The 27708-nt window shown below is 52.2% G+C and overlaps 1 protein-coding gene across 2 annotated transcripts; it reads left to right on the top strand.

Annotated features, from left to right (window-relative positions):
* The first annotated feature begins 65 nt into the window (after positions 1-65).
* LOC132014924 (carboxypeptidase A5) lies at positions 66-20142 on the top strand. Of its 2 annotated transcripts, XM_059395615.1 has the most exons (11): positions 66-181; positions 1383-1464; positions 2486-2620; positions 11860-11958; positions 13152-13253; positions 14461-14562; positions 14905-15015; positions 15417-15507; positions 18825-19024; positions 19319-19403; positions 19845-20114. In XM_059395615.1, exons 1-11 carry the CDS (start codon positions 66-68, stop codon positions 20030-20032), a joined length of 1311 nt encoding a protein of 436 aa, XP_059251598.1. In that variant the 3' UTR covers positions 20033-20114. The 2 variants fall into 2 exon arrangements, with proteins under 2 accessions (XP_059251598.1, XP_059251599.1); XM_059395616.1 differs by lacking the exon at positions 19319-19403 and having other exon boundaries at positions 19845-20142.
* Positions 20143-27708: the final 7566 nt, after the last annotated feature.

The raw sequence follows: 27708 nt of genomic DNA, 5'->3' as shown, positions 1-27708 counted from the left end.
GCCTTGAGGCCTGGGCCATGCCTGGGCACGAGGAAGGCCCCTGAAGCTCGCCTGAGGGAAGAAGCATGCAGGGCGCCCCTGGAGGAGGCCTGGGCCCTGGCCCATCCCCTGTGGACAGGTGGATGCTCGTGGTCTTCAGCTTTATTATGGCAACGGCTTTGGGCCAAATGAATTTCACAGGGTGAGTGGTTGCTCCACTGGGGGTGTGTGTGTGTGTGTGTGTGTGTGTGGCAGCTGTTGAGAGCTTGGGGACCAGGTGTGTGTGTGTGGGGAGAGGGAGGTGACTGCCCCACTGGGACCTGGCCAAGGCGGAGGGAGTCGGCACCTCAGTTCCCATTCAGGTCGGTCATCTCCCATGCCTGTGCTCAAGGGTGGGACAAGCGGCTGTATTATTGTCCCTCCCCACACTAGTTCTTCATCTGCGGCCCATGGGGAAGCTTTCAGGGCTTCCTGAACCCCCTGATTCTTGGTTATAGGTGAAGTTGTTGGCATATCTACTTTTTTTTTTTTTTCCTGGCGCGGGGGGAAAGTTTTATAACTTTTCTCTGGTTCTTAAGGAAGTTAGTAACCGCCAGAAGACTATGTCTCCCTACCCTAGAGACGCAGTATTGTCCTCCTGCAACTAAGGAGACGCGTTAGTGTCTTACACCAGGCCCTCTAGGGACCTGTTTCTCAGCCTCCCAAAGCTCATGGCGGGTGACTACCCCATGGCATCCCCAGTATGGTGATCAGAGAGGGGGTCAGAGAGGGGCTTTGTCCTCCCCGCTATCAGAGCCAGCCAGGGAGGGAGACGGTGCCCTCCCAGATGGCAGACCCCGGAGGCCACAGGCAGGCTGCTGTCGTACCGCCTCGCAGTCCCTCCAGCGGGGTGGGAAGGGGCTCACCTTCCTCCCATAAGGTAGTGTCAGGCTGATCCTCCCTTCTGTGTCCTCGGGCTCTTGAGAGAAGGCCAGAGAGGGCCCAAGGTTTGGGCAGACCAAGGCCCTGGGCCCTTGTGTGAAGAGCCCTTGGGGCCACAGTTGGTCTCCCCTGCCCCCCTGGATCTATTCCTTCCTCCCCTTCATTCCTTCTGTTCTCCATCCTCCTCCATTCCCCTGTAGAGCCTTTCCGGCTCTTCCTCCCTCTGTCCTGGCGCTGGGCTCATCTGTCTACAGCCTGTCCTCAGGCTGGAGCGGCCCCTATCCCAGGCTGAAGGACTCCCCGCTATCAGAGGGGCGTGTGCTTCCCAGAGCTACGTGTACTTCTACTCTGGGTCCTCTAGCCTCCAGCCTTTCTGCCAGGGGCCCTAGGCCTGGTGTCTTCTCACGCAGCCGCCTCCAAGCAGCCCAGCCTTCCAGGAGGCCCTCTCCGCAGCTCCCTCTGTCTTCCCTCTGTCTTTCCAGAGACCAGGTTCTTCGAGTCCTGGCTAAAAATGAGAAGCAGCTTTCAGTTCTCAGGGATCTGGACGGCCTGAAGCCCCAGAAGGTGAGGACTCCTCAGGGCTGAGGAACACATTCTGTACTCTCTCAGAGTGGCTTTGCCCCTTCAGCCCCCCTCCTGCTCCCCACACCCCAAGCCTGCCCGCCAAACAGCTCCGCCAAAGAGCACAACACTGTGGAAAATCAAATTCTCTTCAGGAAAGGTTGGGAACACTCGCCCAGAAGGTTGGGTGGTCCTTCTTGGCTTTCTCCTCTGTCCTAGATGGGGGGCTGTAGGGCAGACCCATCGGGGGCCACTTTGCAAGGGACTGGAACATCCTGAAGCCACAGAGGAAGCAATAGGTCCCTGGGTGGGCTGCCATGCCGAGTGTAGCCTGGACACATCTGTTTCCCAACTGAAATGGCTTTAGCTTGGCAAACCTGTGTTTTATTTGGGTTCGTCCCTGTCAGGCTGAGCATTTATTTCCGAGAATATTGTCCTCTGCAAGTACTCCACCATGGAAAACATTTTCTTCAACCGTTAGGTTAGAAGGGTTATGTTGGAGGCCTCTTGAAACAACCAGATATTTCTGGGGGTAGCCCGGAGCCCTTGTCCGGAGCCTTTGTTTGCGTACCTCTCTCTCCCCCAGGACTTTAGAACAGCTCTCTCTGTTTTATAAATTGGGAAAGAGACGTCGCATTCAAATGACGTGGGAATCCGGATCGGGTGCTCCTCACCTCTCCTGGACTTAGGGGCAGTGAGGCCTTCCTCTTCTGACCAGGGTTCTTGTCCATATTCATGTCCCACACAACGAGCTGTCTCGCTCTTGGCAACTGTGTGGGGCTCTTGGGGTTCAGGTGAAGTTGCAGTGTGTGGGTGAGGCTGAGAGAGGAGGCGGGGCTGGGAATTACAGAGGGAGGCTCAGTTTGGGGGGTTTGTTTGCTCCCATCTTTCCGCTAGGCCTTAGGAACTGGGGCCCTTTTAACCGTGTAAGAGAAGGCGACCACCTGGCTACTTAAGGTGCCTACCGAATCGTGAATAAGGACATGCGAGAAACATGTCTGTTCTCCTTTCCTTTGTGACCAAGGTGGACTTCTGGCGTAGCCCAGCCAAGCCCAGCCTCCCTGTGGATATGAGAGTTCCTTTCTCAGAACTGAAAGACATCAAATCTTACTTGGAGTCTCATGGCCTTGCCTACAGCATCATGATAAAGGACATCCAGGTGAGGTCCTGCCCCAGGGCTGCGGCTAGGGCCCCACCTTCCACATGGCTTTCTGGTTTGGGCCCGACGAGGAGGAAAACAAGCCGGGGCTAACAGTGGACATCTTGTTTCTAGAGTTCCATCTGCGTTCTTGTGAACTGGCTGTGGAAGGAATGAACTCTCACACTTCTCAGAGAATATTTAAATCTAGGACAGAGTCCACGCGGCGGGGCGGGGTGGGGGGTTCTCTTAGTGTGGGAATGGCAGTCACTTGCCGGTGAGTCCTCTTGGGGAGGAATTAGCCGCTCGCAGCCGAGGAGGAGAGTTGGGGGGAGGAAGGCAGGAAGGAGGAAGTAGCTCAGGTCTTTCCTAGGCACAAGGAGTAGGCAGCACTGGACGGCTCTCTTGGCCTTTCTGACCGTCCCTCCTGTCCTGGTGGTGTCTCAGCCATCCAATACCAGAGAGTCCCTTCACTCCAGACAAGCGGCAAGAGGTGAATGAGACTAACTGTGGGCCCGCTGTGGCCTCCCTCCCAAAGCCAGTACCGAAAGGCTCTCAGTCCCGGACACCTCTCCCAGGCAGGGTGCTCCCAGGGGGGCCGCAGACCTGGCCTCGGGGAGGGCAGAGGGAGCCTTCCTCAGGGCCATGCCAACTCCCCACCCCCACCGCTCCGCACACCTGACAGTGTCTTTTCTGGACATCATGGCATTTTGTTTCCACTCTTCTGTCTTCAAGGCTCTCCCAGGGAGCCTCCTTCTTCAAGCCGATCTTGTGGGCACCATGTGCTGGTTAGGCCTCCCCAGCTGCCCCCCTCTGCCGTTGGGTACCTGTAGGAGCGTAGCCACCTAGATTCTCCCCCGGCCCCGCTGTGCTGCAGCTACTCTCTGAGGGCTCCCAGTGTGGGAACAGTCTCCGGGCGCCCACACTTGACACCCGTGCCGAGGGATAAGGGCCCTGGGGGCATTCCTTTCCCATGTGAGCCCGGGGGCTGGGTCCCTTAGGTCCGTTCAGAAACCTTGATCCCCCCACGTGCTGGCTGCTCAGCGTGCAGGGCTGGGCTCTTTCTCTAATTCCCCACGAACCAAAATGGGGACACTCCCGCAGATAAGACAGGGTACCACATCGAAAGAAACAGCACTCGATTCTCATTTTTAGCCCAAGCCTGAATTTTGAAGTTTGCATTTCCCTGCTTCTGCTGGGCCCTGGAAACCCCCGCAGCATTTGGCAAGCAGATATGAAGAGGTCTCTCAAAATTTTCTGTTGATTTCTGCACATCAGGAAGGGCCCCAGAGGCACTCTGAGCCTGTCCACGGGCTCCTTTGGAGCTGTCGTCCTCGTTCTCCTCAGCCTGTCCTCTCTTGTGCTCCCCTGGCCTGGAATCCCTGGGGGTGGGGGGCCGGGTCTTAGTGAGATGCCCCAGACTCCCAGCCCTCATCCAGCCAGATCCAGCCAGGCGGGATTTACACCAACGACTCGCTCTCTCTGTGCTGCATCAAGCTCTGATTGTCACACTTAAGATCCCATTTTGGCTTCGAGGGAGCTGGGGGCCGGTAGCTTTGGGGTGGGGGAGGCTGCTGTGTTGAGTTTGATTTGTGGTGATGAGGGGGGGAGGGCGTCCAGGAGGAGAAAAGCTCAGAGGCGCTAACGGGAGGGGAAGGCTTTGCACCCCTCAGGTTGCTGGCTTCCAGCCTCATGTTGCAGTGATTGGCTCACAGGCCGAATTTCTTCCAAATCTTCCAGACCTTCTCAGCGACAGTGTCTGGCCTAGTGTCCCTTGCACGGTGGGCCCTCAACTGTCGCAACAGTTACTCTGTTGGCAGGTTCAGGAAGAGCTATGCCAGACAAAGACCTTGCTGTTATGTTGTTGGTCTTTGTCTCCAGAGCCCCCCGACCCCCAAGCCCCTCAAGGTCCAGGATCATGCCCCTTGTCTATCTTTATATCCTAGCGCATGCTGTCGCACCTGCCGCTCGGCTGGGGCTTAATAAATGTTAGATGAACTAACGGATTCGAGAAAAGGAAAGAAGTGCAGTTGTGTTTGCTGGATAGTACCAGACTGAGAGGGATAGGGAAAAAACCTGGGTGTGGGCTTTTGCTTTGGCCAACGGCACTGGAGATTTTTGAAGAAGGGAAGAGGCCCTCCATCCCCCCAACCCACCCCCTGCCTCCGAGCTGTGATCATGGGGCTGCTTGAGGTAGAAGAGTTGGGTGCATTCATTCCACCCACAGATACAGAGACACCTACTGTGTGCAAGGTGCGGGAAATACAAAGAGAAGAGCTCTGGTCCTGTATCGTGAGGGGCGCTGGGGTCATGGGGGTGGGGAGCCGAGGGGAGTAAATCAGTGATTACAATGGAGTGGATGAGTGTGCTGATGGAGTGCAGCAGGTTGCTATGGGAGCGAGGACAAGAGTCTGGGCTCTCAGAAGGCAGTAATTACGGTGCGGGTGCTGTGCGACTGAAGAGCAGGCGAGGGGGGACCGGCAGGGGAAGGGGGCCCCCGATTGGCGATGAGGCCCAACCAGATCACAAAGGGCATCCTCTGCTAGGTGAAGAGGTTGAGATTTTATCCCGAAAATAAAAAATTGTGGGGGAGCCATTGGAGGGCTCTGACATGATCAGATTTGCATTTAAGAGAAATCCCTCTGACAGTGGCAATGTTGAGTTGGGGACAGGAGCTGGGAGACACTGACAGGAAGGAGGGCGCTGAGGAAATTGCAGTGGGCCAGGCAAGAAATTATCTGATTCCGAGTGAGCTCTATTTGCATTTAATTTTTCTTCACCTCCCCCTTTTTTTTCAGCCCTTTGGTTTGGTGTAGTTTTCTTTTTTTTTTTCCTCTAGGATGAGTCACCATGGAAAAGCTTCACTTGAGCAATCAGCTCTGTGGATTTTAATGGCTTTTTTCTGATTACAAAATTAATAAATATTCATGTTAGATAATTTGGAAAATAGGGGAAAGCACAAAGGAGAAAACAAAAACCGCCAGTTCTCTGAGCCTCTAGAGCAAAACACAGTTTAGCGTAAATATTGCTTGGCCCATCGCCCCTCCCCCCCCAAACTGGATCATTCTCATTAGCATACAGATATTGAGTTATTTCTTTTGCCCTAAAAAAATCCACCCTTGATCCTTCCTTTCCACCCACCTCCAGCTATGAGCCCATTGCTTTGCTTCCCCATACAGCAGAGCTCCTGGAAACGTGGACTGTCCTGCCGTCTCCACCCTTCTCCTTGCGCGGACTGTCCACCCCTCACGTCACCAAAACTGTGTTGTCACCAAAACGGTGTCCTCGCCCACAGCATCTAGGTTCAACTCAGGGGTTGACTTGGAGTGCCCATTGTTCCTTCCACTTTCAACACAACTGGTCACTCTCTCCTCTTTTGAAAATGTCCTGTCTGGGCTTCCAGGATACTACGCTCTCCTGGATTATCGCATCTTACTGGCTGGCAGCCCCCCTGCACGCTGTTTTCCTAGTTCCCAGCTCTGTTCTTCGACTGCTCCTCTATCCCTTCATCCAGGGTCATGGTGTTGAATACCGTCAGCTCCCTCAATATTCCCATACTGAGCTCCAGCCAGACTCCCACCTCCAGCCTGAACCCCGGACTCCTACATGCTACCACCTCCTGCCTCATGGCCGCCTCGAACTTCACTGTTCCGAAGTGAATACCGTCTCCCACCCAACCCACTCCTCCACAGCCTTCTCCATCTCAGGAAATGGCAATACCATCCTTCTGCTCACTCAGACAAGAAGCCTGCAGTCATCCTTCACTCCTCTCTTCCATCCCACTTTCATTTCGCCAGCAAATCCCATCAGTTCTCCCTCTAAAATGTATCTTACCTTTCTAGGTTGCCACCCAGGGCCAGCACACCTGTTGGCCCCACACCTGGATTATTCCAAGAGTTTTCTACTTCTCTTCCCAACTCCACCCTTGCCTCCTTGTTGCCTGTCTCAAAACAGATCCTTTAAAATCATTAGTATTATATATTATATTCAGTTATGTCACATCTCTGCCTAAAACCTCTAATGAGGGCTGCTTGGGTGGCTCAGTGGGTTAAGGCCTCTGCCTTCGGCTCAGGTCATGATCTCAGGGTCCTGGGATCAAGCCCCACATTGGGCTCTCTGCTCAGCAAGGACCCTGCTTCCTTCTCTCTCTCTGCTTGCCTCTCTACCTGCTTATGATCTCTGTCAAATAAATAAATAAAATATTAAAAAAAGAAAAACCTCTAATGACTTCCCAATTCAGAGATTCAGAGTAAAAGCCACAGTTATGGTTATAAGGTGCCACATCACCTATGCCCCACCCCCACATCACTGACTACTCTCCCCTTGCTCACTCTGCTCCAGATACCTGGACCTCCTTAATGTTCCTCAAACTTGCCTGATCCATTCCTGCCTCAGCGTCCTTGACTTGATTTGTACCTCAGGGCCTTTGCACTTCTAGTCCTTATGACTGGAATGCTGTTTCTGCAGGTATCTGCAAGACCTCTTCCCTCATTGCTTTAAAAACCTTGTTCATAGGCCCCTTTTCAACTTATTGAAGTTGTACTCTTCTCCTACATTTTCCAGCTCCCTCCCTTCTTCCACGGCACCACTTTTCTCCTCTGCACCTACCACCTTCTAACATCCTATCTAACTTATGTAATTATGCTGTTTATAATTTATGTAATTATTCTGTCTCCCCTACCAGACTGTAAGCTCCATGAAGGCAGGCAGTTTTGTTTCGTTGGCTGCCATACCTAGTTCCTAGTGCGTGCTCCACAAACACTTGTTCATTGAAAAGAAGAGATTAAAAAGTGGCCATGACTGTGGCTGGGGTGGGCTTGGGAGGCAGCTCTTCAAAGGAGAGGAGGCTGGACAGGAAGGAGCAGGAGAAGGCAAGGGAGGAAAGGAGCAGCTGTGGGCAAGGGACTGATGGAGAGGCAGAGTCCGGCTGCTCCAAGGGGGCAGGGAGAGAAGGCCTGACCCTTCTGTTGGTCCTGGGAGGAGGGTTGTTGCTGACTGACCGTTAACGGCCATCTGTCATCCAAGTCCTCCAGATACCACTTCTCTTTGGAGGAATCCAGATTTCCTGGTCATGTCTGGTAAATGACTGTTCCATCACAGAGTCCTGGAGTCACCCCAAGAGTGACTATTGCCCTGCCATCCTCCTCCGGCTCTCCTCAGAGCTGCATGCTAGGCAGCGTTTCAAGTACTTTACACGTATTAACCCTTCTGATCCTCATGAGAACAGCTTAAAGACTGTGCTCAAGTGTGTGATAACATGACCCCCATTTTATGAAGGCACAGAGAGATTAATGCTTTGGTAACCTGAGGCACAGAGCGATGAGCGACCTGCTCGTCAGTGATGGCATCAGGATTCAACCTGGGACAGCCTGGCTCCAGGCCCCGTCCTCTCTCTGCCCTTGTGCCATCTGCTTCCTCAGCAGTTGCCATTGTTGTTGGTGTGGGTGGATTTAACTTTGTCTTTTGGGCAGTGGGGCCACCGTTCAGCCTTGACCTCGGAGGGGGTCCATTCCGAGAACCCCCGATCTGTAGTCACCACCATGGAGATGCGGACTGCAGTTGCCCCCACCATGAGGCTGCCTGGAAGAGGCCAGGGGCATATGAGGAGAGGTGATTGCTGTTGTCACAGAATGGGGGTGCCTGGGGGTGGGGTGGGGTGTGAGATGCTCCCCATCCGCCTCATTTGGATGGGGAGCATCCAATTTGCTCCCCAATTTGCGTCTGGTTGGAGTTTGGCTGCCGAGTGCTGGTTCCCTTCAGGCATCAACTTCACCTTTCCGGGGCCTTCCTCAGCCTCTTGCCCTCCTCCATCCTGGAGGTGCTGTTCTCTGCTCGATGTTCTCATCCTTCCTTAACCCTGTCATAAATTAATTCACACCAAGGTATTACTTTCCTTGTCAGGTTATGGCTTCCAGGGAGGCAAATGGCTTACTTCTGAGCTGTTTCTTTTTTTCTGTGAGAAGCCTGACAGGGCTGTAATTAGGCTTCCCTGAGCCTGTGGCAAGACTGCGTTCTTGGTTCTCCCATCTCCTTCCCTCGGCCCCATGAAGGGAGCAAACATCTGTGTGGTTTTCAAGCCAGGGGAGATTAGTGTTCTTGGAATTGGGGCCCAGCTGCGAGGGCTGAGCATTCCCAATTTGTAAGCAGGTGTCGTCTCCATTCACAAGCCTGTGAGGGTGTTTGGAAAGTTATTTGCAGTTCGAGGCGATTTCCCATTTGCCCCCAAGCTGTTCTGTGGAACAAAGAACAGTCTCAAGGGAGCTGTGTTCCTGTGGGCGTCCCTGGGTCTGTAGGCAGAGCCGGGTCTCAAGGGAGCTGTGTTCCTGTGGGCATCCCTGGGTCTGTAGGCAGAGCCGGGTCCTCTGCTCCTATCTTCCCAGTTTCTCCTCCCCGTCCTCCATCTTCACCCACTGCCTCAGGCCCTCCTCCAATTCCCTAGGCCGTCGGATGTACGGACCCTTCACTCCACTGGGGCCAGAGTGGGGCGTCCGGGTCCACCAAGTCAGCCCGCCTGCACCCCTGCAGCTGCTCTCCACAGCTGGTCAGGCCCGGCCCAGAACAACGGGCACACGTCGGTCATGGTGGTGGGCTGCTGAGATTTCTGGGTTTCCTGGGAGAAGACAAGTCCCTTTTGTTAGAGCTTCCCAGGGGGACGCCTGTGCCAGCGAGGACCAAGGCTCGTCCCTCCTTCCTTCACCCCACCAGCAATCCCAGCTTTGCCCCAGTGGGACTGTCCCCAACCCACCCCATTGCGCCAGAAAACGTTGCAATCACCATTGCCTAACATGCAGTCGGTGCTCAAAAAGAAAAGAAAATGAGGCCCAGGCCTTGATCCCCAGTCCCACTTTTGAATCTGTGAACTTGAGGGTTGTGAGCAACTGGCCGGGGGCAGCGGGGGTGAGGGCGTGCGGGTGGTGGTCACAGGGCGGTGGCCTCTGTCTGCAGCAGGGATGGTGGTCCTACCTCTCTTCAACCACCCCCCCCCCCCCCGCACTGAAGAGTCCATGGTTGCTCCTTTATTTGAGTCACAGGGGCTTTTATTTTTGTTTTAGTATTATTTATTCATTGAGAAGATTATACGCATTTTAGTATAAGCACGTTGCCAAAATGTAAAAATGGAGAAAATTTTAAAATGGCTTAAAATAATAATCTTTCTATTCTAACAGGAATTGTTAACATTTTGGTCATTTTTTGACATTTTAGTATCATGTTTTCCCATACTCAGGGTATTGCTTTCTTCATTATTTTAAAACACCCTTTAGTTGCAAGAATAGTATGATGGAATTTTTGCCCGTTGTTAACATTTTACACATTTGCTCTCTCTGTATGTACACACACATACACACACACAGATAAGTATAAAGTTGACCCTTAAACAACATGGACTTGAACTGTGTGGCTATACATGGATTTTTAAAAATTAATATAGTTTGATGCTGTAAATGTTTTTTTCTTCCTTATGATTTTCTAATTTTTAAAAGATTTTTATTTATTTTGAGAGAGCGAGAGAGTGAGGGAGCAAGCAGAAGTGGAGGCAGAGACAGGGAGAGGGAGAATCTTAAGCAGACTCCATTCTGAGCATGGAGCCCAACAAGGGGCTCAGTCTCACGACCCTGAGATCATGACCTTGAGCTGAAATCAAGAGTTGGGTGCTGAATGGACTGAGCCACCCAGGTGCCCTTCCTTGTGATTTTCTTAAAACATTTTCTTTTCTCTAGCTTGTTTTACTGTAAGTGTATAATACATATAACATAAAAAATACGTATTAATTGTCTGTTTATATTACTGGTAAGGTTTCTCGTCAACAGTAGGCTATTAGTAGTTAAGATTCTGGGAAGTCAAAGTTACATGTAGATTTTCAGCTGTGTGGGGGTTGACCAACTGTAGATATGCATATCTATGTGTGTGCATATATATATATATGTCTATCACATATATTATAAATAATATATAGACATATATAGACATATACATATATAAATATATGTATATATTTTGATACATAATATATAAATAATATATATAAATATATTATAAATAATATATAAATAATATATGTGTTTATTATTCTTATTAGACTTTCATTTTGATATCTAGACAACCTCAGGGAACCCAAGGCTAGGAATAAGATATCTGGGTTCTTATCAATGGCTTTGCCATTGAGTCCCTTCACTCCCCCAATCTGCTTTATCTCCTTAACACGAATAGTTTCTTCTTCTTACCCTGTCATTTGTCATGTACTGGGTCAGCTGAGCTAGGGAGAATAAGGATGTCTGGTAAGCTGAAAGGTTGCTCTGGCCTGAAGCAAAGTATCATCGAGACTTATTGGGTCCCAGGGCTCAAACCAGGGTGACTTTGGGGTGAGGTCTTCACCCTTCATAGCAGGGGGGCCCAGGCACTTCCCATGCTGCAAGTCAGTGTAGAATCCTGGGATGTCTCTCTCCTTGGTTGCCAATGTAAGGGTAGAGCTTGGGGTGAAGGGCAGCTGCCCTCCTCACTGAGTCCCATGCTGGGAAAAGTGTCCCAGAACGATGTGGGAGGGCAACCCAATCCAGCTATGTGCCCTCCTTGTGGTCAGTGGAAAGTACTATATGAGGACTGAATGCCAACTCCCAGTGATACCCAAGGACATTGCTTTTGGCTCACGCATGCTTGTATTTAAGAGGCAGTTAAGATGGTGAGTAAAAGACTATTGACACATTAAATTTCTAATTATTTGGACCTGCTTAGTCCATAGCTGGATTTCCAAATGGGCTGGACATCAATTATTTAGGCTACTCCCTGTGGGTAAGAGGGGCTATTGTGGGTCAGAGGAGACCAGGGGTCCAGGGTACATGCTTCAGCTTGGACCTTGACTCAGCAGTGCCCCTAGAGGACAAAAATGACGTTGGCAATAGATGAGGAGCACTTTTCTAAAACACTTTCATATCCATGATTACATTTTATCTATGTGATGATGGGCAAGTCAGGTGTTACTGTCCCAAAGTTCATGCTGATGAAACTAAGGCCAAGGCCCCACAGCAAGTTGGTGGCATTTGCTCACCCTGTGCTCCCTTGGGAAATGGCAGCATGAACACTGGCTGGCCCAGCAGAGTCACCGCATAACTGGCATCTTCTCCCGTTGTGCAGTTCACGCTCACAGTGGCTCACTCTCCTGTGTCAGTGCTGTCTTTGCACCCAGCCAGCTGAGGTAGGGCTCTGGGAAGGCAGGCCTGGCCCAGCCCTCCCCTTCCCTTCCAGCATGTGTGCGTGTCTCCTAGGTGCTGCTGGATAAGGAGAGAGAAGCCATGGCCAAGTCCCGCCGGTTGGAGCGTAGCACGAGCAGCTTCAGCTACTCCTCCTACCACACCCTGGAGGAGGTGGGTCTGCCCAGCCGACTCCGGGCTCTGTTACCCTTTGGGCTCTCCGGATCTCCAGACTCGGGCAGGGACTAATGAAGGACTCTGACATCTGTGGGAGAGTGTGAGCCGACACTAGGGGAGGGCAGCGCAGACACTGGGGGAAGGCCTGTCAGGAAGACAGCTTCAAAGAGGTCCAGAAGCCAGGATTCAGAGAGAACTGGGGCTCAACAGTACCGCCCAGGGCAGCTATGGGGCAGAGTAATGGGTCGAGGAGGCAGGACGCTGAAGTCAAGATGCGTCACTGGCCCCGGGGAAGAGCTAGGGGAAGGAGGGGGCCGTCTCAGTAGCCAACACTGTTTCAATACTGATTCAGGGGGGTCTCGACCTTCCCACAGCATTTCTGGTGTCAAGGGGCCCCAGCTGTGGGTACTAGGGTGTAAAGGGGCAGGAGGCAAGGAACGTTGGAGAGCCATTTTGTAGAGTAGAACAGAGAGTTGCTTCAGTTGAGAAAATTCCTGATCCCAGTGACAGCCAGCTAGGGCAGGCATGACCAATTGTGGCTTATGTATAAAGGAGAATGTAGAGACGCCCAGTCCAGATAGAAACTCAAGGCACAGGCCCCATTTTCAGTTAAAGGCTGGGATGACAGGGTACTGTCCACCTTGTGATTATCATTTCTTTCCCCGTTTCACATGGCCTGGAATAGAAGATCCATTTTTCCCATATATTTGGTAATTCAATTATATACATTGAAAGAGGAAGGGAAGGGATTAATACGGCCTGTCAGTATTTATTGGGATCAGAGATAAATAACTCTGCCTTCAGAGGGCTTAGCATCTAAAAGGGCCGAGAAGGCCCCAACAGCACAGCAGGGTCTGCGGGGTCTGTCAGATGGACTCGGTGGGCCAAGAGAATGGAAGCAAGAAACACTCCCTGCCGGAGAGAGACTTAGGGGCCGAGCCTGGGGGCTGAGTGGGTGAACACGTGCAACACACTTAGCTCTGCGTGTGGTGTGTGGCCTTCGGGTCCAGGCTGACTGCAGCTCGTTGTCGTAGGCCTAGTGGGTGTCTTTGATTTGTGGAGTTCTCCATCTGTGTTCTCCTAGATCCTCAAGGGGGGTGGGAAAGCGTTCAGGAGGGTGGCATGGGGGAGACGCCGGGGTTCGCCCCTCTCTGCCCAAGAGCCCGTCTGATATCTGTCGTTCCTTTCAGATCTATAACTGGATGGACAACTTTGTAACCGAGTATTCAGATATTGTCTCAAAAATTCAGATTGGCCACAGTTTTGAAAATCGGTCCATTCTTGTCCTGAAGGTAAAAGCTGGCGGTGTTGACCACTAGACTCTACAGTGAGTGCCTCTGGCATAAGACTGAACTCCTGTGGGGTCATGGCGGGGTGGCAATTTTAAGGACAGAGAAGATGTGTGTGCTCTTGCCCAGAGGTGACCCGCAGCACAGAGGTTGTGGTGTTCAGGGACCCACCCTTATAGATATGGGCAGGTGACAGTGCAATGACCTGACATGTCCTCAGGAAGTAGGTGGGAGGGTTGCTAAAGAGAGGGAACTGCAAGATGGCAGTCGTCATGCTGGTCTTGGGATGTGAGTGTGGAGAAGCCGGCTTTCCCCCTAGTCCCTTGGTTGCCTCATCTGTTAAATGGGAAGAGAGGTAAATAGAGGCCTCATTTCCAAATGATCGAGGCCTTCTGGCTCAGGCAACCCCTCAGATAGGACTGAGTCTGTGGGGAGACCTCCCGACCTTTCCCAGGGGCCACCGGAAACAGAGTTTGAGCAAAGTTGGCAGCAGCAATGCCCTTGGTCATGAATGAGGCAGGATAGGTAGGAACACGGAACCCACCCAGAAACAATTCTTAGCATGTGCCCTAAAGGGCACTCGGGAGTGTGGATCACACAGGGCCCCTGACATCCAGCTCTCGGAGAAGACGAACGCTGTTGCTCTCAACCTTGCCCTGGGGGACTCTTCCAAAGGACCAGGTGTCCTCCTTTCCCATAGGACGTGACCTCCTCTGTCCCTGCCTTGATTTCCCTGGGGGCTGTGCGGGTTCTCTCTTTAATGTTGTCTAAGACCTTGCTCCTCAAAGTGTGGTCCTGGTACCTGCCTGCAGCAGCGTCCCCAGGAGCTTGTCAGAAATGCCCACCCCTGGACCCTTCCTCACACCTACCAACCAAGCATCTGCATGTTAGGGAGATCCTGGGGGATTCACATGCCCTTGAAAGGTCAAGAAACACCAGTCTAAGGTACTTTCAGGCCCGAGAAGTTCTGTGCTTCTGGCTGGACCACCCCGCTCCCCACGTGCATGTGCCCCACAACGTCATCAGGGCCCACACACGCGCGCCCTTTGTGGACTCAGGCACAAATACCTGCGCATAGAGTCCCCCTCTTGGGCCCAGAGGGGCCACCCCAGGTGGTGCGGAGACATCTGGGGCCTCCTTCTGGGAGCCTAGGGACAGCCCTGCAGCTGTCTCAGTTCACGCTTGTTTGGGCCTGGTGCTTTTTACCCAGTTCAGCACTGGAGGTTCTCAGCGCCGGGCCATCTGGATCGACACTGGAATCCACTCCCGGGAGTGGATCACGCATGCCACTGGCATCTGGATGGCCAAGAAGGTCAGCGTGGAATGGGGGTGGGGCAGGGCTGGGTGTCACCCACCCCTGACTGTTTCAGGGTGTCACCAGCTGAAAATTTATACTGGGTTTGTTTAAACTCAGGGGCTCTCTCCCCTCCTGTCCTTTGGAACAGCTGCCGTGTGCTCTGCCCGTCGGCAGCCCAGCACCCACATCCATCCTTTGCCTTCTAGTTGTTTAAAATCCAAGCCTTTAGTTCTGCACCAAGAATGCATCTGATGGCTTGAGGCCACCCCTGCCCGCAGCCCCTGGCCGGGCCACCTTAGAGGAGAGCCGGCAGCGCCTCCCATCCCTGCCCTGTCCCCACTCTGCCCTTGCTTGCAGATTGTCAGTGACTATGGCAAAGACCGCACCCTGACAAACATACTGAACGCCATGGACATCTTCATGGAGATTGTCACCAACCCTGATGGTTTTGCCTTTACCCACAGCATGGTGAGGGCATTTGGGAAGGAGAGGGACCGGGGTCAGCTCTGGGGCGGATGCAGGAAAGGTTGCTGAGGCTTTGGGAAGGTTCCCTGGGGGCCGGCCCCTTAGAGGCTCATGGCAGAGAGTCTCACGAAGGCAGGCGGGTGACTCGGGAGCTGCGGCTTCGGACCTTGCCATTCCATCCCTGCCCTGCTGCCCAGGAAGGCCACTGCTGCCAGCCTGTGCCTGTCCTCCGGCCTCCCCCTGCCAGGGGATCTGCAGTCCTGCCCCAGCCTCATCCATCCTGCCCTAGAGAGTCCTTCCTTTTGCCCCTCTCTGTCCCCCCAGACCTGCCTTCCTAGGACAGGATGTCAGAGGCTCCCATCCCTGGAAAAGGGGTGAATGTCACCTGCCATGGGCTTTTTCAGAACCGCCTGTGGCGGAAGAACAAGTCCACCAGACCTGGAATGTTCTGCATCGGTGTGGATCTTAACAGGAACTGGAAGTCGGGCTTTGGAGGTATGGCAGTCCGCTGGACCTGGGGGCCGGGCTGGAGGAGTACTGGGGCCTTGGCACGTCTCCCACACAGTCAAGTTACATGGATGCATACTGTGGAGGTGGTGTAGTTAGCTAATGCAAGTGAGTCATGGCCAGGGACGTGCCTAGGATTGGCAGAGCGGTATGGGGAGATGTTGCACGTCTGTGGATGTACACGTATGCGCAGGCTCCTTGGGAGACGCGGGGAACAGCTCCTTGTATGCAGGACTAACTCCAGGAATTATACCTTAAGTACAGTGGGGGAAGGTACAAGAGAGTCTCCAGGTTGTACCTTCAAGAGGTACAAGGTGGTCTTGCTGCTTGCTCAAAACTCAGTTTATATGCCCACCCCCCAATCTCTCTAGCCCACCCTTGTAGGGAGCCCACCAAAAGAAAAGGTCTTCAAACGCGTTTCCTGAGAGCCACGATCTGAAATTTGCCCTTTGGGGAGGCCAGAACAATGGTTTTAATGATAGAATAAGTCAACTTCTTATCATCAACTCTGATTTGAGCCTGGTTTTTATTTTTTATTCAGTTGCTTTGTAATCCTGGCTGCGTGGGCTGGTGTACGTCTGCAGGGTCATACTGTTCTAGGCAGAGCTGGGCAGCTTCTTCCCAAGTTCCTTGTTGTTCTTCTCAATGATCTCCCTTACTGTACCAGTAGCGTAGGGACTAGACGGGGAAACTGAGGCCTCCAGAAAACCTAGAGACCCTTATGTGGACCTTGGGAATGCAGGAATCTGATGGGTGGGATGCTGGGCCTGGCCTAGACAAGTTGCACAGGCGCAGTCTTCATGCTCCAGATGCAACACCCACTATACTGGACTGGGGTGGGGGGTTCGGAGTTTGGCTTCAAGGAGACAGTGCCTTTGCTGTTGAAAAGGAGATTCCACAGATGGGTGGCCAAACCAATGAGATCGAACATTCTAGATCTGCCCATCACTTTGGAAATCTGGCTTCCTTCCGTTTGTTCTCGTTGAAAAATCAGCACTGAAGCATCCCGAGTGAGGCTCCTCAGCCCGTGTTGTGTGGGCTGTCTGAGAATCTGGCACTGTGTGTGTAGCTGCTTGTGTAAGGGAACACAACCGTGTAAAAATGGGTGTTTTCACCTCCAAATGACCACACACTTGCTCCGAGTGGGCATCCAGGTGGGCCCCTCGGAACCGGCTGAAGCAAGTGCCCGTGTGCCCCAGGATAAACCGGCTAGCAGCAAGACAAATGATCTCTTAAAGAAAATAACATTTGTGTGTTTCTCCACAGGGGGCAGGAAGGGGGGCCAGTCTGTATATACACAATATAAAAAAATGTATGGGGGGAGAAAAGAAAGCCCAGAGGGGACAAAAAGCTCCCATAATCCCACTACGCAAAGATTACTGCTTTTAATAATTTACCATGTCCTTCCAGAGATGTCCCCTTGCTACAGATTACATTTTCAGAGAAGGAAAAATAAATAGCTAATGACTCCATTAGCAGGTACTTGTGACACAGGCAGGCTCAGAGGACTTGGACTGTGAACGTCAGAAAGAGGCAGGCAGCTAATTCCCATTTGGTCCAGGGAAGATTAGTTTATGCTGCTTAGCTCAAACCAGAACTAATGGCCTGAAGTGTTTCTCCATATTTGGGCAAAGCCACCTGGTTGTTGGCAGGGGAACCGCTTTCTGTGCGTGGGCTGCGAACGCAGACAAAGCTCTCAGCCCCCACCCCCCCAACCCGGCTCTGCTCATCTGTTGCTGTTTGTCATTCATCAAGGGGAGCAGGTGCAGAAACTCCCGGCAGACACAACAAACAGGGCCACTGTCCAGCCTGTGGGGCTGCTCCTCACCCTTGCTTCCTGCAGACACATCCCCTTCTCACCCGGGTCCCCACCGCAGGCGGGACCCCGCAGACCAAGGGGGGGGACGCTCTCTCCCCAGTGACGGAACCGCCTCTGGGCCTGCCTGTGGACAGAAATAGTGTGTGCTGGGGTTGGTGACTCAGGCGGGAAGATTTTGTTTATGGTTTTATCATTGCCTTAATTTAATTGCTGCATAATGAGTCATCTGTAGACCGTCCCTCCCACTCAGGCTGCCCTCACCTGCACTCCTGGGGAGGACTGATTTGCTGCAACCCTAGTGCAGCATCTCAACAGGTCCCTGGCCCAGTCCCCCCAGCCCTCCAGCCAGTGCACTGCCCTAAGGGTCTAGGGGACAGCTCTGGCATCCCCAGGTGCCTTCAGAAGTTGGGGTGACCCCTGACCTCGCCTCAGGTTTGTGTGCAATCATTTCAGGGAGGAGTGAGAGGAGGAACTGGGATGGCTCTTTCCAAACATGTTCCTAACCCACAAATCTTGACCAGCCCACAATCCAACCCTCTATGACATGGCCCTTGGGGAGGGGAAGGAGACACAAGAAGAGGGTAAGAGGAAGAAAAGAGACAGAGAGCAGAGAATCTAGGAGATGGGAACCAATTAAATTTGTGAACAAAATAGAAACTCAGCTCCTCTCCCCCAGCTGAAGTCCCCAAGAAGAATTGTCAAAGGCTCTTTACATCGGTGGCTCCCAGACTGGCCTCAGGCAGGGATCTAGTCTCTGTTTTTCTGGCCCCAAGTCCATGTTGATCCTGAGGTTGTGATTGTGGCAAAGCTTGAACAGATACTAAGTCTGAGCACTCAGCTGAGCCAAGACTTCGGCACGGCAGGGGAGAGTCGGCAGAGAAGGGTCAGCTCAAAGGGGTCGAGGCTCATCGGGGAAGCCAGGGTTGTAGACCTCGAGTTTCCGCTGAAGGCTGTCCCACTTTTCTAATGGAACCATCAGGGCTGAAGCATAGGACAGGCTGAGAGAGCTCTCTACAAGGCCGGCAGCATGGCTGAGTCCTCGTGTGAATTCATCCCTCTGATGTGTTAGACTAGGGTGTGCCCCAGTGATTAAAAACCCACCCGAATCTCAGGGACTCAACACAGTAGAAGTTAATTTTTTGGGCACAAAAGTCCGACGTGGGTGGGTAGGTGAGTCTCCTTGGCAGCTTTCTCCCGACTTTGACAAAGGGACCCAGGATGCTTCCTCAATCTAGAGTCCTTTGCTTGCAGCCACATAGACAGAAGAGACTGTGGAGGAGCCATGCCTGCCCTTAAGAGCCTCAAACTACAAGTGACTCATCGTTATTGCTCACATTCTCATTGGTCCGAAGTCGTCACGGGGCCTCAACCAAACTGCAAAGGACTATGGGAGACGTAGAGGAATACCTGGATACTTTGGGAGCATTAGGCGTCTTTCCCAAACCTGGGAATTCAAACTCTCTGGACGGTTTTATTTTTCTTCCAGGAAATGGTTCTAATAACAACCCCTGCTCTGAGACTTACCGTGGGCCCTCCCCTCAGTCGGAGCCAGAGGTGGCAGCCATAGTGAACTTCATCACCACCCACGGGAACGTCAAGGCTCTGATCTCCATTCACAGCTACTCTCAGATGCTCATGTACCCTTATGGCCACTCTTTGGAACCTGTTCCAAACCAGGAGGAGTTGGTGAGATTGGCGGCTCGGGGCTTTGGGGGAGGCGTCAGGAAGACCTCCCCAGAGGTTCAGGCCCTCACTCCAAAACCGGGGTCTGGACCCATCGACCCCATGGTAGGGAGGAGGGGGAGAGCTTGTTCTCACATGTGGTTGAGTTCAAAGCCAAACGGGCTGTGCTCCCTTCTTATGAGAGTCACCTATTCATTCAGCTTCCGGGACCCCCTCAATTCTTGTGTCTCAGCAGCTGGTGAGGGTGTGGGGGTGTGGGGAGCCCCAGCCTCTCATCCTCTGGCTGCAATCCCACAGTACCAGCTCGCCAAGGACGCGGTGAAGGCCCTGTATGAGGTCCATGGGATCGAGTACATTTTTGGCAGCATCAGCGCCACGCTCTGTGAGTGGGCCACAGCTGGAGGCCCCTCGTTCCCCTGGGGTGGGGCAGGTGCAGGCTGGCAGCTGACGGGCAGGGCTGTGCCCAGAGCAGCGCCGTCGGCCTAATTGGGTTGGGTCAGAGCTGATGTCTGAGTCTGAATGGAGGGGTGAGTGCTGGTCTTTCTTTGCAGCACTAGTTAATGACCGGCTTACTGTGATGTTCCTTGAAGGAGCAGATCTTAAGCTCGGTGGTCTCCAGGAGCTCTCTTCTTGCTGGCACAGGGGATGGGGAGGGTGGGCAGGGCATGGGGCAGGTAGAGGCTGGGGTCAGGAAGCGCAGTGTTGTCTGGGGTGAGTTGGGGTTTGGTCGCCAGGGCCCACTTGTGGCTCAGACAACCTCTGCACCTTCGGGCCACACCCTGTTCTTCCTGCTGGGGGCATCTCTTTGCCCTTCTGTGTCCAGATGTGGCCAGCGGGATCACTGTGGACTGGGCCTACGACAGTGGCATCAAGTACGCCTTCACCTTCGAGCTCCGGGACACGGGGCGCTACGGCTTCCTGCTGCCGGCCTCCCAGATCGTCCCCACGGCCCAGGAGACGTGGCTGGCGCTCCGGACCATCATGGAGCACGCCCTGCAGCACCCCTACTAGCAACAGCGCTGAGGGCAGAGCAGGAGCACGCACTCCCTTCCCCAAGGCTGGGGCTCCTCCTGAACCCCAAGTGATCGATCCATAGTCCTCCCCACACCCTTACCCTAACCCCTTAGGCAATAAATAACAGGTTTGAACAGGCTGGGTGGCCTCTGGCGCTGGCCACCACCCACTTTGGGCTCAGCACTGAGAAGGGGCCAGGGGCAGCTTGAAATGCCTCTTTGCTCTTTAGGAATCCGGGAGGATCCGGGGGCTAGCAGACCTCCTATTCCTTCCCCTGAGTGCTCTCCAGGCCCAGAACACATAACCCACTCTCTGGGAGCTACTGGTATACACATTGTCCCCTTGGTGTCTACACTCTGAGATGAGGGCACAATGTTTCCCCCGAAGGAGTGGGTCTGCGGTGGCGGCATCTCGGGCGCCCTGAGGGAAAGGTGGGTACAGACAAGCAGCTTCCTCCTCCTCCTCACCTGTAGTCACCAAGCTCTAGTCAGGCCCTGAGCAGGCTGGACATTTACCAAGCAAGCACTTTATTTAAGGATGAGAAAGGGATGATGTTCTGAGATACAACTGAGGGGCCCCCTACCCCCATCCCGAGGCTTCCTGATAGTTTTTGCCTTCCTCCACCACCGGGGAGCAGGGAGAGTGGGTCCCTTTGTCCTGCCCTCAGGGGAAGGCAGGTCCTCTGAAGAAGCAAGAGTTTCACCAGAGAGCTGAAAGGGTCTCTGTGAGTCTGAGGCAGAAAACAAGACTTTCATTGGCAAGGGCCAGAATTTTGTTGTTCTTGTTGCAAAAGAAAAGGATTGTGGGACCCGTGATTTGGTCCCCGCAGGTCACAGAACACAGGGTTTTACTATAAATCACAGATATAGAAGGAAGCAGGGGAAAACGAGAACAAGTCCCCATTTCTACCCACCCTGTAAAAGAAGCCAGAGGTCGAATCAGTGGGAGGCAGGGATCCGCGGGGATCTAAACTCTAGGTAAGGCCCATGACCAATATGGTGGCCGAGGCGCAGATTAACAAGGAGTGAACTGGGGGTCTAGACAGGTGATTAAAGTACACTCATGGGTGTGCCCACATGGCGGGGTACACCTGAGCAGTGCAGCTCTCGGGAGCTCCGAGTAAAGAAATGGTGAGGAGGCCTGGGGTCGAGGCAAGAAGGCTGAGCCCAAGGACCATGCAGCCAGTGACCACGGAGGCACCACGGCCAGGGGAGGCCTGTGCCCAGAGAAGCTGTGCCATGAGGAGACCTGAGGAAGTCAGGGTAAAGAACATCCGAAGAACCCAGATCCTCTCTAGGGCAAGAGCCAACAACAGAGGAGGAGAGTGTCCTGATTCGGGCTGCATTTCCTTACGAGGGGAAGTGGAAGTGATTTGAGCAAGCTAGAACCTCCAGGTTGAAGTTTTCTGCTCTTAGAGGAAATATGATGCCATGGGCTGAGTTAGTATAAGCTATAGACAAATAAAGCAAGTTACACCTTTGCACACTAGAGTCTGTGATTATAACTTTTGTACCCTCTGCTCAAATATTTTCATTTCATCCTCTTGGGGAGACTATTACTGGTATTCGTAAGCTTGTATTTCAGATGAGGAACACATGGTCACAATTTGGAGAGGTTTTAAAGACCACACGGGGCCACATGCATGGGAAGTGGTTGAGGGAGATTTGAACTTGGGTGTGTCTAACTCCAAAATCACTCTGTCATCATTTGTCCAAGTGCGACATGTAACCGCACCTGTAGCAGAGTCCATGGGGAGTCTTTGAATGTTATGGTAGTCGGGTTCCATTCCCAGATTGTAACGGAATCTTTGGGGTGTACCCCACGAATCTGTATGTTTACTATCTGCCCCAGAAGTTGTGAGGTTCCTTAAAGCCTCCTGAAGTTGTGAGGTTCCTTAAAGGCTGAGAACCACCTGCTCTCCTGTCTCCCAGAAAAACACATTTGAGTCTTCCTGGGGACCTTGGGGCTCAGCATCTCTACCCTCTGCTATTATCCATTAGGTCTGAAGGTGGTTACAGCAGTGGGAGGCTGGTCATTCTTCCCAAGGGGCTGCCTTGGCCTTCATCTAAAGTAATGTGGTTGGAGGCCACAGGCATCAATACAAATTCTGGAAATACAAATTCTCAGGCCACCCCAGACCTCCTGAACCCACATCTCTGGTGATGGAGCCCAGGTGATGCTGCAAAAGCACTGCCCTAGAAGCAGGAGTAGCTGGACCCTGATGGGTTTCTCAGTAACAACAGTGAAAATAATAAGCTTTCCTAACACTCGCTGTGTGCCAGGCATGGCTGCAAGTGCATTACAGGGTTCAACACATTTCCTCCTCTCAGCTCTAAGAATTAGGACTCTTACTGCCTTGATTTTCAGATAAAGAAGCTCAGGCTCAGGATAGTAGCTAAGGGGCATCCAGCTAACTGAGTGGCAGTGCGTCATGCCCAGAGCCCCTTAGGACTAAGGGCCAGGAACTTGTTCTCACAGCCATGTTGACAAGACTTGTGTGCAGCCAATAGACTCAGGAAATTTGGAGCTGAAACTGCTTTACAGAAGGGGGTTGTCTTGAAAGGCAGCTTTTTCTTTAAAATCCTTCAGAGACTCAACTCCCCCTGCCCCATCCCTACCCTGTCACTGCCCAAGATGCTACATGGCTGACCCTGGGAACCTCTCCTAATTTGGCTGAACACCTTGCTCATCAGCCCCAACCTCACCAGCCTCCTCTCAGTTCTTTCTCAGCTGGAAGCATTTACACACGATGCTCCTTCTTTTCTGGAACATTCTCTCCTCTCTTCCTCCATATGGCCCACTTTTTAAATTTCTCTCTCTCTTCAATATAATTTCCTCACCAGTCCTCCTAGAACCACCCATTAGAAGTGGATCTATTATCCTCTTTTACAAGGCTTTAGTGTATTTCCGGGATTACAATGATAATTGACTTCTGTGTTGTTTTGTCTCTGCCACTAGTTTGGCTGCTCCCATGAAGGTAGGGACCATGTTTGGGTTATTCAGCCTCACTCAGCTCCTGTCGGGTGCACAACAGAAACTCAGTATTTGTGGAGTGTTTCTCCTCCTGGGCCTTTTATAGATTCTTTCTTCGGTTTAGCATCAGGTGACGGAAGCCCACTTTTCTGTGGCTTAATCAGATGGGGGTTTTATTTTTTTCACACACTGAGTCGCATGCAGTGGGCAGACCCGCCCACCTGACTGAACGTGACTTGATGCACTGGAGACCCAGGCCCCTCTGGCCTGCTCCGTTTGGCTACCCTGCCATCACTTTGACGCCATCCTGGGACCGTATTTCAGGCAGGAAGGGCCGGGGCCAGAAATGGGGAGTCCCCGGCCAAGCTGGTCCATCCACGGACTTCCACGACACTCTGTGTCAGGCGCTCACAGAAGCTGGAAAAGCACCTTACAGCCGAGCACTGTGCTGCCCCAAATAAAATTAGAGTCCTGTTGGTAGGAGAACAGGGAGAACGGGTAGGGAAGGATGGCCAGCAGTCTCCTGAAGCTGCTCTGAAGGGAGAGAAGGTCTGAAGGGGTCTCCGAGTCAGTTTCTTTGCTCTAGTTAAACAAGTGACTGACTTAACATCAAGCCAGAGAACTTTCCAGGGCCCTTTAAGCTTCCGGCCAAACCCCTCATCTGGGGTCTCCGGATCATTGAACTTCTGTGAGGCCCTCCATGAACCTAACGGCTGAGAGGAGACTAAAGCCAGGGGTCTTTCTCCTCTGACTGAGGGGCTCTCCTCAGCAAGACCAGGAAAGTGGTGGCTAGAGGGGTTTAAGTGTGTCCAATAAAAGCTCAAGCCTTAAACATGCAAGTTTTAGAGATACGACAGAATCATCTCTTTCTCGTAAAATCTGAACTTTTTTTTCTTTTTTTGTTTTTCATTTCTTAGGTATATAATGCTAAACAGGAGTTCAGTTTTTCTACATTCTGCTTGGGTTGGGTTTTGTTTTTTTTTTTTTCCTTTCCCTTTCCAACAAACTGCTCTTTTTAGGTATGTTTTTTCATCCTTTTCACCAGTAAAATTTATGAGCATTTATTTAAAAGAAAAAAAACATTGGAAAAACTGAAGAGAGAAAGAGTGATTATACATATGGAAAGCTATAAAGAGCCACAGTGAATGTGTTGCGGTTATTGCTTTCTTAAAAAAACAAGCCAGGCGGGCGGTTTGGAACCTGAAAGAGTCCTGTGTGAGGGCAGGCAGGCGGCAGAGGCTGAGAGTGATGGACGCGCGGCCGGGGGCCAGGGAGTCCAGTGAGGAGCCGTTAGCTGCCTCCACCCCAGCCCCCCCTCCCTCCTCCGTCTCCCCTCTGACCGCCCCAGACAGGCCCGGAGAGAAAATGACTTTACCGAAAACATAAAATTAAATTTAAAAAAGCTTCTTCAGAAAAATAAGATGGCCCGGACAGCCGCTGACTACGGGTGGAGGGAATCTAGGGATGGTTAGCCTGTCAGGGCCTCACCCTCTGGTGAAGTTGAGGAGGGAGCAGGAGGCTGGCTGAGGACAAAGCAAAAGCTGGCGCCTTGCACCCCCTCTTCACCCGCTCCCCTCCATAATATGTGTAGCATCCCTCAGGCACCCCTGACTGCCATAAAACGATAAATAGTTCACTTGCAGGGATCGCAATCCTGCAGGACAGGAATCTCCCGTGCTCTACAGATGTCCTAGAGATCTACAAACAGGGAGGTGACCTTATCAATAGCACAAATTTCCAGAGGCAAATAACTCTCAGTTCCTGAAGCCCTAATGTCTCCCTCCCCGCCATAAACTGGAGGAGACTGAGGTAGAAGGGAATGTAAATGATAGCAGGATCATAACACCCCACCAAGAATCTCCCAACTATCTTGATGCTAGTGCCTGACCTAAAGACGACATTGATCAAGCCATAAGGGCAAGGACCCCACCACCCCGCCCCGGCACCTTGTAGGTCCTCCTTAACATGTGAGAACTCTGTCGAAACCTCCCATCCCTTCACCACCTCCCCCGAACCGCGGGGTATATAACATGCCGACCCCTCACAACCCGGGGCAGCCGCATCTCCGCCTGCCCACGGGCCCTGTCCCCGTGCTCTAATAAATCACCTTTTGCACCAACGACGTCTTAAGAATTCTTTCTTTAGTCGTCGGCTCCGAACCTCCGCACCCCACCGAACCTGACTTAGGTTCTGGGACTTCATCAAAGTCACACCACATCTTGAGTTTGGGTTGCAGGGGCGCATGTCATGTTCTTCTGGGGACGGGGGTGTCCTGAAGGACAACTTTAACCTGTTTGGCCTTCGCATGTTCTCCTGTCCCAAGCATCTGGGATCATCCTTGGGAATGATATCATGTCTGCAAATCCATTCTTTTGGCTTGTCCCTCGGTCGCCTCTGGCGCTTGCCCCCCAGCCCCGGGTCTGCCGTTGGCCGCCTAACCAGCTTTGCCACACTCTGTGGCTCCCCATCCACCCTCCCTCCCTTCCATCCACCTCCCTCAACGTCCCCAGTGCCTAGCTAAGACCTCAAGGTAACATTTCACTAATTTTTACTTGGGGATACAGGAGGGAAATACAATGTAGAAAGTAAATCACTTCCGCAGGAAGCTGGCTTTGGAGTCAGCCTAGGTCCCTTTGTGAGACAACCCCTTCCTACAGCCTTCACTCTCCTTGGCCTTCTGCCTGTTCCCACGTTGCTTCTCCCCTCCCCCATTTCCTCTTCTACATTATGGGACATTCCTGCTTAGATCTTCTCTCTTCCGTCTCTGTTCTGAGACTTGGGCTCTGACTTGACATTTCCTAAAGGCCCACTGGAGTGTTTCTCTCTTCAGGTTACAAATTCTACCTCCTTTCCGGACATAAGCCCCAGCAGCCCCTTTAAAGGAATAGTTTTGCAACTTCCAAGCAAACAAACAATAGCCTCTACCGGGCACCCAATTAATGAAAGAAAAGCTCAAGGAGGCTGCTGTCAGGGCCTCCCCCCACCCCCACCCAGCCTTCCAGGAAGCCCCCAGAGCCTGCAACCTCCCACCACAGCCTCAGCCGTCAGGGGCCCCTCTCAACCCGCGGGCTCCTGGGAACACTCACCCATCACAAGCCCCAGGGCCCCCGTGGCTCTACTCTGATCTGCCCACAAACCTGGGGAAGGCTCTTTGTATTCTGCACAGACCTGTCACCAAGGCTGTGATTTGTTTGGGGGTAAAATATACAAATGTCCTAGAATCATAATGTTCTGTAGGACATTCTGTAGGACAGAATTGTGAAGGAAACTGAGGCTCCGGGATGCGCAGTGACCTCCCTGAATGATATAATGGGTTTTGTGGCCATCTACTCCTGGACAGCATTCCCTCCCCCGTTTTGCTCTCTCCTGAAGTTGGAGAATGTCTCTGTGTGAGCTGTGTACTTTCTTCAGGCACACGTGACAGAAAGCCAACTTGATAAAGCCAGAGGGGTAAGAAATAGAATTAGTTGGCTCATCTCCAGAGCTACGGTGGGGGTGGGGACAGCCGAGTCACCTGTCCTCAGAGTTGGGAAGAGTGGGCCCAGGGGAAGACAGAGGTGTTATTTACCAAAAGGAGGAGGTGCTGGGCAGGCAAAATGAGGAGATGGCCATTATAGTCCACCACCTCGCTGCCTCAGGTTCTCACAGACTTCTCTTTCCATATGCACAACTGTACCCCAGGCAGCATTAAACACACTTGCCAAAGCGAGACAGCTGAAATCTCATGCAGCTGTCATCCAGTCAAAATTTGACCATTTTGACTGTGCCCATGTGTGCTATCTGCAAGGATATCCCTTCTCCATTGGCCTCCTTTGATTCCTAATATGGACATGGACTGACTTTCCTACCTTTTTAACAAAACTTTTTCTAGGTTTTAGTTTAGGGACCTTTAAGCATTGTCTTAGAAACTCTGTTTACCATGCTTGGGCACTCTCTGGCAACAGGGCTGCCATGAATAGTTGTCCAAGTTGTGCACTGCACAAAAGCATTCTGCTGAGAGGATGAGGGACTGTCTGCTCAGAGGGAGAAGGATGCACTTTTCTCATAAAGTCTCCCCTAGGCTAAAATTGTATTGTCCTCTCACAACACAAGCACTTTAAAAGCTTAGTAAGGGGGTGCCTGGGTGGCTCGCTCAGTTGGTTGGGAGTCTGACTCTTGATTTTGGGTTAAGTCATGATGTGGTTATGGAATGGAGCCTCACATTGGGTTCTGTGCTTGGTGCAGAGTTTGCTTGTCCCTCTCCCTTTGCTCTGCCCCCAACCCCATGGCTCCCAGTTTCTCTCTTAAAAAAATAAATAAAATCTTAAAAAGCATAATAAAAGCTTAGCAAGGGCATCACTTAGAATGCTTTGTTCAGACTTAGTGCTTTTTACAGTTAATAAAAAAGAAACATATATTCTTTCATATTATATAGTCCAAAGGTGAGGCAACAGACTTCACAACCGGGGAAAGTTGTCTCCTTCTCAAGTGTGGAAAAAACATTTTCTAGAAATTTCCTTGCTTGCTTCCCTTCATGTCTCATTGGCCAAACTGGGTCAAATGCCTACCCCTAAATCAATTACTTGCAAAAGACAATGGGATTCCTCAATTGTCTTAAGCCAATCTTGGAATTTATCTCTGAGCTGGGAAGGGGGTGACTTTCCTGAGAGGTGATACCTGCACCGAATCTAGGTTTGTTCCTCGAGGAAGAAGGGAGGGAC

This window comes from Mustela nigripes, chromosome 4 (assembly GCF_022355385.1).
Source record: "Mustela nigripes isolate SB6536 chromosome 4, MUSNIG.SB6536, whole genome shotgun sequence".
NCBI classification, from domain to species: Eukaryota; Metazoa; Chordata; class Mammalia; order Carnivora; family Mustelidae; genus Mustela; species Mustela nigripes.
This window is presented reverse-complemented; position numbering and strand designations above follow the sequence as displayed.